Raw genomic sequence first — 14,732 nt, forward strand, 5'->3', positions numbered from 1 at the left:
GCACGTAATTTGTTCCATCGATTTACAAAAGCAAACCGTATAGATTATTAACAACTATTCATCCGTGTTGGAGTCAGAAATCAGGTCAACAACGCTACACGCGAAAAATTGGTCGGGATGTTCGAACAGCAAGACTACCTGACAAAATCGGTCAGCTTAACTGTCAGGATTACTTATTTTTTCCTGCAACAAGCCTACATACGCTCCAATAGTCACACCCAACGTTGTCAGTCCGACAGTCAGGTGGTTTTGTCAGAGCGTGTGTAGACGGTTTTATATATACTAAAATAAGAACTTGTTTTTTTTTATTATTTACTTATACTAGTGTTAGTTCATTATTAACGATTTGAAATACAAAATGACAAAACTGCGTATTAATTGAAGTAAATACTTCTTCGTTCGGTATGGAATTTTGATGGGTGTAAAATCGTATGGGCGTACCTTAAAAATTGTGACGCGAGAGGTTACCATGCGGTTATTCCTCACCGTATAGGTACTACGTTACTTAAACTTAAATAGGTACTGAAATAAATTATAGACACCGGTAGCTGCCAACGAGTTAACATCGCAGCGTACCACACCGAATATATCGAATAGATACATATCGTGTAAAAAGTGGTGTAGTGTGCCCGATGTGGATTTTGTACGATAAGAACAATTAATACTTTTTATCAGAAAGTGATTTAAAAACTTTATTGTATACAAACAGTTAATACAAATAATTTGTCGGGCATGTAGGTCAGGCACTGACTCTGATTTAAAATTAAATTGTCAATTAATACCAACAATTGACGTGTAGCTTATATGTACATGAGCCGAATGCGAAATACCAACAAACCAACTGTTCCTTCCACAACAATTTCGAAACAAGATTCAACAACCAGCAATAACCAGGACGCACCAAACAACAACGCTTATTCAATGTCATACCTAACAGCAGCAAAAACAAAATCGAAAGCAACCTATCCAAAAAAATAACAGGCAATCATACTTCATGCCGAAGACAGCCTCAAATTGTTTTATAGCGATACGCTTTAATTACTATTTTTGCTAATTTTAATTTCTATTTTTAATAACTTTTTCAAAATGAAATAATACGTTTCATTTAAAATTCACATGCGTAGAATGGCCTGTTAGTTTTAAGAAACGAAATATATCAGTTCTCAGCTATTAAAAAAAACCAGATGTTATACGCCCTTGTATGGGAAATTACCTTATCAGACCCTAGGCCCATAAATTAGTTTAAAAATCACAAAATAATGTTTTTAGTTCAGCGGAGTCGTTTTCACCAATCTCGGTCGATTTCGCATCCCGGCAAGTGGTTTGACACTCTTACGAGATCTATAAGGCAAGGCGCCCACTGAGGTGGAATGGCCGTGGCCCGTGGCGTGGTATTGAGTAGAGGTGGCCGACTCGCTATTTTGATACAGCAGTTGCTTTTTCAGCATTATTCAACGTATTCATGTTGATATAAGAAAAGCAAAATAATATTTGTTGTTTTAAAAAAGCAGTTTTGTTGGCATTTAATGAGAACATATAAATAATATAAATAATTATAATTATTGTTAAAATAATACATCTAAGTACGGATATTTTTTGAACTGACAAAAACAATATAACAAAATACATGGTGGTTGTAACATTTATATGGTCGTACTGTTTATTTAAATTTACTTTTATTTTCACCCAATTTTGAAAAAACGTGAAAACTTTGAATTACCCACGTCCGTCCGTCTGTCTGTCTGTCCGTCTGTAATCACAACTACTCCGTCAATATACCAGCTAGAATGACAAATGAGGTGTCAAATGAAAGCTTATAATTCAAGGATGGTACTAAAGGTGAGATATTTGACGTATCCTGTCTGTCCGTCGGTCCGTCCGACCGCGAATATAACTCCTCCGTCATTATACCAGGTAGAATTACAAATGATATATCAAATGAAAGCTTATAATCCAAGGATGGTACTAAAGGTGAGGTATTTGACGTAGGCTGTCTGTCCGTCGGTCCGTCCGACCGCGAATATAACTCCTCCGTCATTATACCAGGTAGAATTACAAATGAGGTCTCAAATGAAAGCTTATAATCCAAGGATGGTACTAAAGGTGAGATATTTGACCGAGGCGGTCTCCGTCGGTCCGTCCGACCGCAAATATTACTCCTCCGCCATTATACCAGGTAGAATGACAAATGAGATGTCACATGAAAGTTTATAATACAAGGATGGTACTAAAGGTGAGAAATTTGACCTAGGCTGTCTATCCGTCTTTCCGTCCGACTGCGAATATAACTCATCCGTCACTATACCAGATAGAATAACAATTGAGGTGTCGAATGAAAGCTTATAATCCAAGGATGGTAATAAATGTGCGAAATTTTACCTAGGACTTCCGGTTTTAGAAATGGGACCAGAAGTACTGTTTTAAAGTCACCGGAATAGTACACGTGATATATTATTCGACGTTACTTTGCAAGAAGAGAATAAATATATACTTTCGGTTCCATCACTGTCTGTTCATCTGTCTTTCCGTCCGCGAATACAACTCCTCCATTATTAATACAGATAGAATGACAAATGAAGTGCCGAATGAAGGCATATAACCAAAGGATGGTATTAAAGATGAGACATTTGACATCGGACTTCAGGTTTTAGAGTTGCAAACGTATGAACTGTTCTAAAGTCACCGAAATAGTATAAGCGATATATCATTCGACGTGCCTTAGCAAAATGAGAAAAAATTTTGGTTTTGGTTTTTATATAATTTCCGCTTAAAAAGTTCTAACCAGAATTGCCGCTATAGTCGCAGAAATAGTATATGTAACACAACAATCGAAGCGTATTGAAAAGTTGACTTTTAATCTTTAGTTCCTCTTTTGAAGTCATTTCTGTTTAAATAATGATGACGCAAAGTTTAGTAAAAATGACTCAAAATTAGTAAAATCGTATATCGATCGACGCAAAGTTACACGAAGCGTTCAAATATCGACTTTCAGTTCTACTTTCGATTAGTTTGGGTGAAAACCTAGGACTTACGAAGTCCAATTACTTTTTTTAACTGAGAATAGGCTACAATATTATTAGAAATTGAATTGGAAAGATTTGAATTTGGAGGTAAAATTAAACTTCCACTTCGGAAATTGCTCCAAATGAAATATATGGCAATGCCGTGCACATTACTAATTAATAACATCAAGTAAAATAGTATTAAAAAGTACGTGAGTAGTGTAGAACATACAGTTTTCCAAAGTTTGTTTTCTCTTTAGGTGACAGCCACATCTTTGATTTTTTTTAATAGGAAAGTACATAATGTGACACCTCATTTAAAAGCCTTTGAAATACTGATTACAAAAATATATAATACTTTAATCCTTTTTGAGAGCGTAGGCGCAAAATTTCGTTTGAATTATTTTTAAATGCATTCATTTTTTTCGAATCCTGAAAAAACTAATAAGTGTTTTTGAAACATTTAAACGCAGAATACAAGACTACAGTATTACCGAGGATCCAAAAGTCTCTGAGGAATTCTATAATGTTTATTTTAATAAAAAGTTACAGGGGCGAAAAAAAAAAGAGAAAATTGAGTGTGATATTTAATTTTAAATATATCACTCTAAAGAAACTTTTTGTTTATTCTAAGGGACTTTTGTCCCTCGGTAATAATGTAATATTTCATTATGTGTTTAAACTTTTCGAAAGTACTTGTTAGTTTTCTCAGGATTCGAAAATATGATTGCATTTAAAAATAATTCAACCGAAATTTTCTGCCTACGCTCTCAAAAAGGATTAAAGTATTATACATTATTGTAATCAGTGTTTTAAAAGCTTCTAAATGAGGTGTCACATAATGTACTCTCCCATTTAAAAAAATCAAAGTTATGGCTGTCACCTGAAGAGTTATCGCGCAATAATTCTTAAAGTCATTTTAAATTAAGTATATCACATATTTTTGCGGAAGTGGATTATACAACAAAACAAATTTATATTCAATGTAAATAAATAAAAAATTTAGAAATAGAAAACAAGAATTAAGTTATAATCTTAAGTTAAAGTAAATAATATAAACAGTAAATATAATAAAACAAATATACTTATAATAAAGAATAAAAACAAATATGAAGTATCATCACCGCAACTGTCAAATAAATGTTACCAATTTATGCTAAAATGTCACATTCGTTCGATTACAGTTATAGTGTGTTCCGAACAATTGTGCTTCATAAAAACGCTTTATAGTCCATTTAGGTATACAAATGAAATGAAACATATCATTGTGTATTTCTTTAAGTTAACATTAATAGAAATCTTCAAATATTATTTCTACGCGTATATAATAAAATACGATACATTTTTGGCAAAGTAACGTAAGTGACATTTAAGAAAATCATGTTTTTCCATTAAACTAACGCTATTATTGTTCAGAAGGCACTGCCAAAGTGTAGTAAGCCTATACATATATTATGTTTAAAGTAATTCTAGGCTTACTATACTTTGGCAGTACCTTCTAAACAATAATAGTGTTAGTTTAATGGAAAAACATGATTTTCGCCAAAAATGTCACTTACGTTACTTTGCCAAAAATGCATCGAATATATCTAGTGGCTGTAATTCCCGTGTACTCGGAAAATGATTCTAAAAAAGAACACACCTACCGCCAAAATATTTCGTGTTGGTATCATGTGACGTCACGGGCTATGACGCGGATCACGTGCAACGGTAAGTAGATTAGACGAAGTATAAGTAGGTGGGCACTGTATAGAAATTTGTAGAAAAGTAAAATAATTTTACCACCAGTAAAGTCGGCGAGTTTGTATTCATAACAGTTGTTATAAAGTATTTATTACCTGAGAAACCCTAATAATATAAAACAGCTATACAGGCTTTTGAGGCATTTGCAATAAAGCATAATACCCGATATAATTTAAATTTTTAGGATATTGTAGGTAAAAATTTATTCGTTTAGTTAAAAGTATTATAAACAGCGGTATTATTTTATTAAAAGATATTTCAACAAACGGATAAATTTATTAAGGGGGTAGGCGCAAAATCTTGGTCCAATGCTTTTAAATGCATTTTTTTTCGAATTCTGAGAAAACTAATAAGTATTTTGAAAAATTTAAACTCATAACGAAAGATTACATTATTACCGAGGGCCGAAAGTCCCTGAAAGCTTTTATAATGTTTATAATTATAATATACAGGCGTGAAAAAAAGAGAAAATTTATTGTGATTTTTAATTTCAAGTATTTAATTCAAACTAAACTTTTTGTATATTTTAAGACACTTTCGGAACTCGGTAATAATGTAGTCTTTCATTCTGCGTTTAAATTTTTCAAAAATATTTATTGGTTTTTTCAGGATTCGAAAAAATGAAAAAAAAATGAATTTAAATAGCATTGGACCAAGATTTTGCGCCTACCCCCTTAAAAAGTAAATGGAAACGTTTCGGGACCTCTAATTTATATTCCATAAACAGGGATATTCCTATAACTGGTAATACTTACATTTTTACTTGTTGGATTTTTGAGATGCTAGATTTAATTCTTGATTTGACTCTCTGCCATAATGTGTCAATAGTCAAATAACAAAGCTAGCAATATATAATAATTATTAATTAAAGTGCTTATTAAAAATGGCAAATAGCCGAAAAGAATTTTACCGAAAACTCCAGGAATTAAAAAGTTTCTATATAAATAAATATTTAATATATTTATGTTAAATTGTTGATCGTCTTGTATGCTTTTAAAATTTTTAAATACGTCCTCGTATATTGCAACACAAACTCAACGTGGTCACCATTCGAGTACCACTCGAAAATTAAACCTGCTGTCGATTAGTGGCAAGGCGACTGGCGCTACGGCCGGCACTTCCAAAATACCACCCCTTCAAGTTCAAATCCTTTTTATAAACGTTAAAAATTGCAAATTTTTATTTTTTTTGCCAGATAGGGTGCACCCAATAATGATCTTTTCTCTTCTTTGGATTTTTAGCATTGAGGTTGGCAAACTAAAGAAATAAAAGTTAATCGGTGCTACTATACATATAGTACTTAGTCTACCGCGCTGTATTATAATATTACAATGCTGACAAAAAAATCTTTATAAAGTGAATAAAACGCATAAATCATAAGAATTATTATTCTAATTTCACAAATTATGTATTAATTAATTACAAATAATTGAACTTTCTAAGTCCTAGGTTTTCACCCATGGGGATCGAAAGTAGAACCGGAAGTCGATATTTGAACTCTTCGTGTAACTTTGCGTTGATGGATAAAATATTTCGCTAATTTTTAGTCATTTTTACTAAACTTTCGGTCATAATTGTTTAAACGGAAATAATTTCAAAACCGGAACCAAAGATTTAAACTCGACTTTTCAATACACTTCAATTAATGTCACATGTACCATTTCTGCGAATCTGATATGGTACTTCGGTTAAGAACTTTTTAACGGGAAATGATATGAACCCAAAAAGCATCCGGTTCTTCTTCTTCTTAAAGTACCGTCTCCTATCGGAGGTTGGCTATCATCACAGCAATCTTAACTTTGTTGGCTGCAGCTCTGAACTATTGTATTTGTATAAATCCTCCTACGTCCCACATTTCTCTTTCCCGAGATATTTCCTTGGATTATGAGCCTTAGCGGGGAGTACTTTTCCCGTCTTATTATGTGGCCTAACTTCCGGTTAGAACTTTTTAACCGGAAATGATATAAAAACCAAATTTATTCATTTGTTCTCATCTTGCTAAGGCACGTCGAATAATATATCTTATACTTTTTCCATTTGCCACCATTTCGGTGACTTTCCAACGGTATTTTCCTATTGCAGCTCTAAAGCCGCAACTCTGAGGTCAAATTTCAAATATATCACATGTATTATTTCTGTGTCTATAATATGGCACTTCCGGTTAGAACTTTTTAACCGGAAATGATTTATAAACCAAAAGTATACATTTGTTCTCGTCTTGCTAAGGCACGTCGAATAATACATCGCTTATACTACGCTGGCGACTTTAAAACAGTACTTCCGGTTTATTCTAAAACCGGAAGTCCTAGGTCAAATTTCTCACCTTTAGTACCCATAGTAACCATATAAATAATAAATATATAAATATTACAACCAAATATTTTTTCTCATCTTACTAACGCACGTCGAATAATATATCTTATACTATTTCAGTGACTTTCCAACGGTACTTCCTATTGCAACTCTACAACCGCAACTCCGAGGTCAAATTTCAAATATATCACATGTACTATTTTTGTGTCCATAATATGGCACTTCCGGTTAAAACTTTTTAACCGGAAATGATATAAAAATCAAAAGTATACATTTGTTCCCATCTTACTAAAGCACGTCGAATAATATATCGCGTATACTACTCCGGCTACTTTAAAAAAGCACTTCCGGTTTCATTTCTAAAACCGGAAATTCTAGGTCAGATTTTTCACCTTTAGTACCATCCTTGGATTATAAGCTTTCATTTGACACCACATTTGTCATTCTACCTGGTATAATGACGGAGGAGTTATATTCTCGGTCGGACGGACCGACGTACAGCAGCCTAGGTCAAATATCTCACCTTTAGTACCATCCTTGGATTATAAGCTTTCATTTGACACCTTATTTGTCATTCTACCTGGTATAATGACGGAGAAGTTATATTCGCGGACGGACAGACCGACGGACAGACAGCCTAGATCAAATTTATCACCTTTAGTACCATCCTTGGATTATAAGCTTTCATTTGACACCTCATTTGTCATTCTACTCATTTGTCATTCTACCTGGTATAATGACAGAGAAGTTATATTCGCGGTCGGACAGACTGGCGGACAAACAGCCTAGATCAAATTTATCACCTTTAGTACTGTCCTTGGATTATAAGCTTTCATTTGACACCTCATTTGTCATTCTACCTGGTATAATGACGGAGGAGTTATATTCGCGGTCGGACGGACCGATAACCAGCCAGCCTAGGTCAAATATCCTACTTTTAGTACCATCCTTGGATTATAAGCTTTCATTTGACACCTCATTTGTCATTCTACTCATTTGTCATTCTACCTGGTATAATGACAGAGAAGTTATATTCGCGGTCGGACAGACCGACGGACAAACAGCCTAGAGCAAATTTATCACCTTTAGTACTGGCCTTGGATTATAAGCTTTCATTTGACACCTCATTTGTCATTCTACCTGGTATAATGACGGAGAAGTTATATTCGCGGTCGGACAGACCGACGGACGAGCAGCCTAGATCAAATTTATCATCTTTAGTACTATCCTTGGATTAGAAGCTTTCATTTGACAACTCATTTGTCATTCTACCTGGTATAATGACGGAGGAGTTATATTCGCGGTCGGACGGACCGATAACCAGCCAGCCTAGGTCAAATATCCTACTTTTAGTACCATCCTTGGATTATAAGCTTTCATTTGACACCTCATTTGTCATTCTACCTGGTATAATGACAGAGAAGTTATATTCGCGGTCGGACAGACCGACGGACAAACAGCCTAGATCAAATTTATCACCTTTAGTACTATCCTTGGATCATAAGCTTTCATTTGACACCTCATTTGTCATTCTACCTGGTATAATGACGGAGAAGTTATATTCGCGGTCGGACAGACCGACGGACAAACAGCCTAGATCAAATTTATCACCTTTAGTACTATCCTTGGATTATAAGCTTTCATTTGACACCACATTTGTCATTCTAGCTGGTATATTGACGGAGGAGTTGTGATTACAGAGAGACAGACAGACAGACAGACAGACGGACAGACGGACGTGGATAATTCAAAGTTTTCACATTTTTTCAAAATTGGGTGAAAACAACAGTAAATTTAAATAAATACTACGACCATATAAATATTACAACCACCATGTATTTTGTTAAATTTTTTTGTCATTTCAAAAAATGTTCGTACTTAGATGTATTATTTTAGTAACAATTATTATTTATATGTTCACATTAAATACCAACAACAATGCTTTTTCAAACAAAACAAACAAATATGATTTTGCTTTTCTCATATCATCTTGAAAATGTTGAATAATGAAAATAAAAAAGCAACTGCTATATCAAAATAGCTGGCCGAACCATCTCTAATAGCCAATACCACGCCACGGGCCACGGCCATTCCACCTTAATGGGCGCCTCGCCTAAGCAAAACACCTTTTTTACCAAAATAAATAAGTATATTATTGACAGTTGTTTGCGTTTTAATTAATATTTATTTTATATAATTAATTCCGTCAACACACACCAAACGGAACATTATATTGGTGACCCCGAGAATATTTAGAACGCCGCGAAAATTGAAAAAGTTAGTGTTAATAATATTCTTTTGCCGGTTTAAAATACAGTGAACATCGAAAATGACGGACAATACCAGTGCTTCAGTGCTTCAGGATAACAGTGCTTCAGTTGATCGGATTTCAGTTAAAATCCCACCGTTCTGGCCCAACGATACTGAAATTTGGTTCCTGCAAGTGGAAAATCAATTTACACTGGCAAACATAACAAGTGACGCCACAAAATTCAACTATATAGTTGCCAATTTAGACACAGCTTACATATTAGAAGTCAGGGAAATTATTGTTTCACCACCAGCGACAGAGAGGTATGTAAAATTAAAGTTAGAGTTAATTAAGAGACTTAGTGCATCACAGCAACAAAACATTAAAAGACTACTTGAGCATGCAGAATTGGGCGATCGAAGACCTTCCCAGTTCTTCCGACATTTACAGTCTTTAGCAGGCACAACGGTACCAGACAATATTGTAAGGTCTCTGTGGTTAGGTAGACTGCCATCGTCTACACAGGCTATTCTAGCTATTCAAGCTAAAGCTAGTTTGGACGCAGTTGCCGAGCTAGCTGACACAATATCTGAAGCTATAGCTCCTAGGGCCCAAATTTCAGGAGCTTCTAACGCTCTTGAAAGTACTATTGATAAATTGACAGCCGAATTAGCTGACACGAAAATCCAGCTAGCTAGCTTGTCGCAGGCTCAAGCACAAACAATCACATACCGTCGCAACCGCAGCAACTCAAGACGCAGACCATATCCTAGAGACAGTAGCTACAGTAGGGAACATAATAGTGACATATTATGTTGGTATCACTACCGTTTTGGTGACCAGGCTCAAAAGTGCTCTCCTCCGTGCAAGCATCAGGGAAACATCGCAGGCAGTCGGTGAGTGCGGCATCCGATCGAAGCCCAAAGTCTTGCCGTCTTTACGTAACAGACTGTGATACTAAAAAACAATTTTTAATCGACACCGGTGCCGATCTGTGCGTTTTGCCGCGGAAATATGTACGGGGTGCACGTGAAAAGTCTTCATACGAACTATACGCGGCCAACGACACTAAAATCGCGACATACGGTTATGTGAACTTGACATTAAACATCGGATTACGGCGTGATTTTACGTGGCGATTCGTAGTGATTTTCTTTCTCATTTCGCTCTCCTAGTGGACATTGCTAACCAGTGCTTAGTAGACAGTACGACAACCCTTCGAACAAAGGGACTCGCTAAAGAGTGTTTCGACGGCAGCGTAAAGACTATCGCGGAAGTGTCGCGTTACCATGAACTGCTGCTACGATTTCCGGAAATCACGCGACCCGCCGGTATCGTGAAAGACATTCAGCATCAAACCAAGCACCACATCGATACAACACCAGGTCCACCCGTTTTTTCGAAACCGCGACGATTAGCACCTGGCAAACTGCAATGGGCTAAAAGAGTTCAAAAATCTTCTACGACTAGGCATTATAAGACCATCAAAAGGTAACTGGTCTACTCCACTGCACATGGTCCCGAAGAAAGGTGAGGAATGGAGACCCTGCGGAGATTATCGACGTCTAAACCAAAGAACAGCTCCAGATCGATATCCGATTCCGCACATCGAAGATTTCGGTCAGCCGCTAGCTGGTAAGACAATTTTCTCTACAATAGATTTAGTGAGAGCATACAACCAGATACCAGTAGCCACCGAAGACATACCAAAGACCGCCGTTACCACACCATTTGGGTTGTACGAGTACTTATATATATATATATATATATATATATACATCCCGCTATCAATATGTCATCTTTTCATGTTGCAGTCATTAGGCATCACTAAGAAATACTATAATTTTCGAATTTTAATTCGTGTATGTTTGTTGAGCGCATTTTTTAATGCCCTGTATCGTTCTCAGTTTTCTAAAATGTTGATTTTAAAAATTTAAATTATATACAAAAATTTTTACACTTCACAGCCATTTTGACTTCCACCACATAAAAATGTGTATTTGCGGTGTATTTGCCGTCAATCGATGTTGCCACGAGTTAAAAATATCAATCGTTTGAGGCCAGGTAGAAAAGGTATATTATAAACCATATAAAAGGTGGGTTCTTTACCTGTTCGGCTAGTTCGGCTGGTAAGGGTCCAAATATTTTACGAGTTGAATTGTGTTTATTTTATTTCATCTGCTAAATTATAATTTTCTCATTTTCCATTTTCTCTCGTAAAGTATCAATGGAAAACATAATATTTTAATAGAAGGGACTCAAAAATGTCATTATATGGCATTATAACAAGTTACTTTGATTCAAAACAAGCTTTTGATCAAATTTTATAGTATAGAAAACGTTAAAATACCGTTTTTTTTTACATTTTTCTCCATTCCCAAAATGCATCATAATCGATTTGGCTGAAAATTTGCCCACAGATAGACAAAACCTAGGACTTTAAGTGGTCATAAGGATTTGAATTATATTACAATACCCAAAAAGTTACATGCAATATTATAGTCAAAAATATAGGCGTCTACTGTAAGTAAAATTAACTCGAAAATATCGACCTCACGACAAAAATTGTTAAAAAGAAATTGTAATAATTGTAAATACGATTTATTTGGAACAATTTCAGTTCCTTCCATTTTTGTCGAAAAGTTAAAAATGGCGGAGATATTGAGCAAAACAGGTTCTCCTTTAAAATCAAGATGGCCGCTAACGTAACGGAGGAATTCATTCGCGATTTTAAATTTAGGCTACTATTGACTCCCCTAAAGATCAGAAAAATAAATTTTTGTGCAGCTTGGCATTCAAGGTCAAATGCTATCCCGACTGGACTAATATATACTTTTGAGTATGATATTACTGCATGTAACTTTTTTGATATTATAATATATTTCAAATCCTTCTAACCACTTAAAGTCCTATCTTTTAGCTATCTGCGGGCAAATTTTTAGCCAAATCGATGATGATGTATTTTGGGAATGGAGGAAAATGTAAAAAACGGTATATTAACGTTTTTTACACTATATAATTTGATCAAAAACTTGTTTTGATTCAAAATAACTTGTTATAATGCCATATAATGACATTTTTGAGTCATTTCTATTAAAATGTTATGTTTTTCATTGATACTTTACGACAGAAAATGCAAATTTGTTTAAATAACCACCAAATCACTGTAAAATCGCATAAAATAACATTTTGAGAAAAAAGAAGAAGAAGACCTTAAATATCTTCTTTTTACGTCCCGCAGAAGCTATATACCAATTTTCAGACAAATCGGAGATCCAAATTTTTTCGCCTAAGTGATTTGACATGGAATGTACCTTTTACATTTTCGTTTAATTTACTTACGGTTTTTGTTCAGAATTTTGAAGAAACGCTTGGTTTGACATAAAATTTGGGACACGCATAGCTAATATGTTAAAGAAAAAAAGTGATATCGTGCCGATATGTGCTTTTGATCTGGAGGTGAGTTTCGTACGTTATCGGGGATGAAAACAAATACGTTCAAATAAGTCCGGAATTGGATAAACTGACTAATTCTAAACAACTTCTATTTTATAGAGTTTTTTCACTAAGTCAATAATTTTAGAGATATTTGCGAGTGAATATGTTCATTTTTCAACAAAAAAAAAAACACGTTTTTAGACGGTTTTTCGCAAATAACTCAAAAAGTAGGTACCTACTTTATTGAAAAAAAATTAGCAAATAGCAAATATAGCTTATAGAAAAGTGTAAAAATGGTATATGTGTCAGGTCTGTAGACCCAGTAGAAGCAGAGTTATTGCTAAGCTTTGTTTTAAAACCAAGAGGAGTAGGTAAACTAAAAAGACAGATTCACACCCAAGAAAGTAACTAGAAATATCTTCAGATACATCTTCTTTTTTGGTTGATCATATCGGCCTTTGACGGTAATATTGACTAAAAATCTAAAACTAAAAGGAATAACGCAGAAAATACAAAAATCGCTGATAAAATAAATAAACTAACCTATGAAATCGACATTAATAAACGTCAAATACGGTTGCATCTAAAATAGCTCCAGAAAAAATTAATTTTTTAGTAGTTTAACTTAAATTAATTTTATAGTGGTTTTAATTATCATTGATAAGAAGTTTCAGTCCTATGGGTTAAACAGCCTAGGCTTCTTTTCACGGTGTTTAACTTTTGTGTGAACAGTTTAAAATTTGGCCATGGTTAAACGTACCTAAATATTGACATTCAGCTCGCAGTTTTTGTGACAATTAAAACATTTAAATTTCATCGTGGGTAAAAACATTTACATATTGTAGAATAGTGATACAAAAGTGAAAATATTCTCCTCAGATGGGGGAGAATATAAAAAAGACGCCAGTGTGCGAACTAAATACTGCTGAAGTTATTAGTGATAGTAATCAAGACATGGATACAGGAACTATCACCACAAATTCTTCTGCTACAAGGGAGGTAAAACTTTTTAATATTAATTGTAATAGTTACGACTTTCAAAATTGTTGTGTTTATGTTGAGAAGACCAATGATCAGAATATTTCCCGTTTGCATCCAATGGTTGTTGCAGATATTTTACATCAAAAATTAAAGATTAATAATATTAAGCAAATTAAAAGTATAGGAAGAAACCGTGTTAAAGTAATCCTCAAATCTATTTTGGATGCAAACAATTTAGTCAATAATAGTCACTTAAAGGACGATAATTTAAAAGCGTACATTCCAAATCACCTCTTGGAAATCAAAGGACTGATACGCGATGTTGATACCAAATATAATATTGACTATTTGAAAAAATATATGAGCTCTAGTTCACCAATTATTGATATTAAAAGAATGCACAGGAAAGTAGAAAAGGATGGAAATACAGAATACGTCCCTAGACGTAATGTTATAATTACTTTTGAAGGCAATTGTTTGCCAAACTATGTTGTGATAAATTATGTATTTTTCCAAGTGGAAAAATTGTTGGGTAAAGTGACGCAATGTTATAAATGCCTCAAATATGGACATATTTCTAGACAGTGTAAAGGTACACAGGAATACTGTATACAATGTGGACAAATTAAAAATGACATACATACATGTGATGAAACAAAAAAGTATTGCATACACTGTAAAACTGATAAGCATATATCGATCTCTAAAAACTGTCCTTTTTTCGAACATCAAAAAAAAATAAAAAATATCATGATTGAACATAAAATCTCATATTTGGAGGCAAAAAATTTGAGTGACTCATCATTTTCTGGTCTTATTTCTAATAACAGATTTGAAATATTGTCAAATTCAGACAAAGAATTTCCAAAATTAACTAACTCCTCTGAAGTTAGTACATCTCCTTATTTCAAGCCATTGAGGCCTCACCTACAGAAACCCAAAAGTTTTAGCCAACCAAGCTGTAGTACATCAAGCACTGAGTATAGTGCAAATAAAAAAAGAAA

General features: G+C 34.2%; 1 protein-coding gene across 1 annotated transcript; it reads left to right on the forward strand.

The window, feature by feature from the left end:
• Positions 1-9,387: 9,387 nt before the first annotated feature.
• On the forward strand, positions 9,388-10,209 carry LOC126880776 (uncharacterized). The gene has a single exon (XM_050644831.1). It carries the CDS (start codon positions 9,388-9,390, stop codon positions 10,207-10,209), a length of 822 nt encoding a protein of 273 aa, XP_050500788.1.
• The last annotated feature ends 4,523 nt before the right edge of the window (positions 10,210-14,732 follow it).

This window comes from Diabrotica virgifera, chromosome 2, assembly GCF_917563875.1.
Source record: "Diabrotica virgifera virgifera chromosome 2, PGI_DIABVI_V3a".
Lineage (NCBI taxonomy): Eukaryota > Metazoa > Arthropoda > Insecta > Coleoptera > Chrysomelidae > Diabrotica > Diabrotica virgifera.

Excerpts from the sequence above, each read along its gene's own strand:
- LOC126880776 (XM_050644831.1), top strand. The coding sequence starts at position 9,388 with ATGACGGACAATACCAGTGCTTCAGTGCTTCAGGATAACAGTGCTTCA.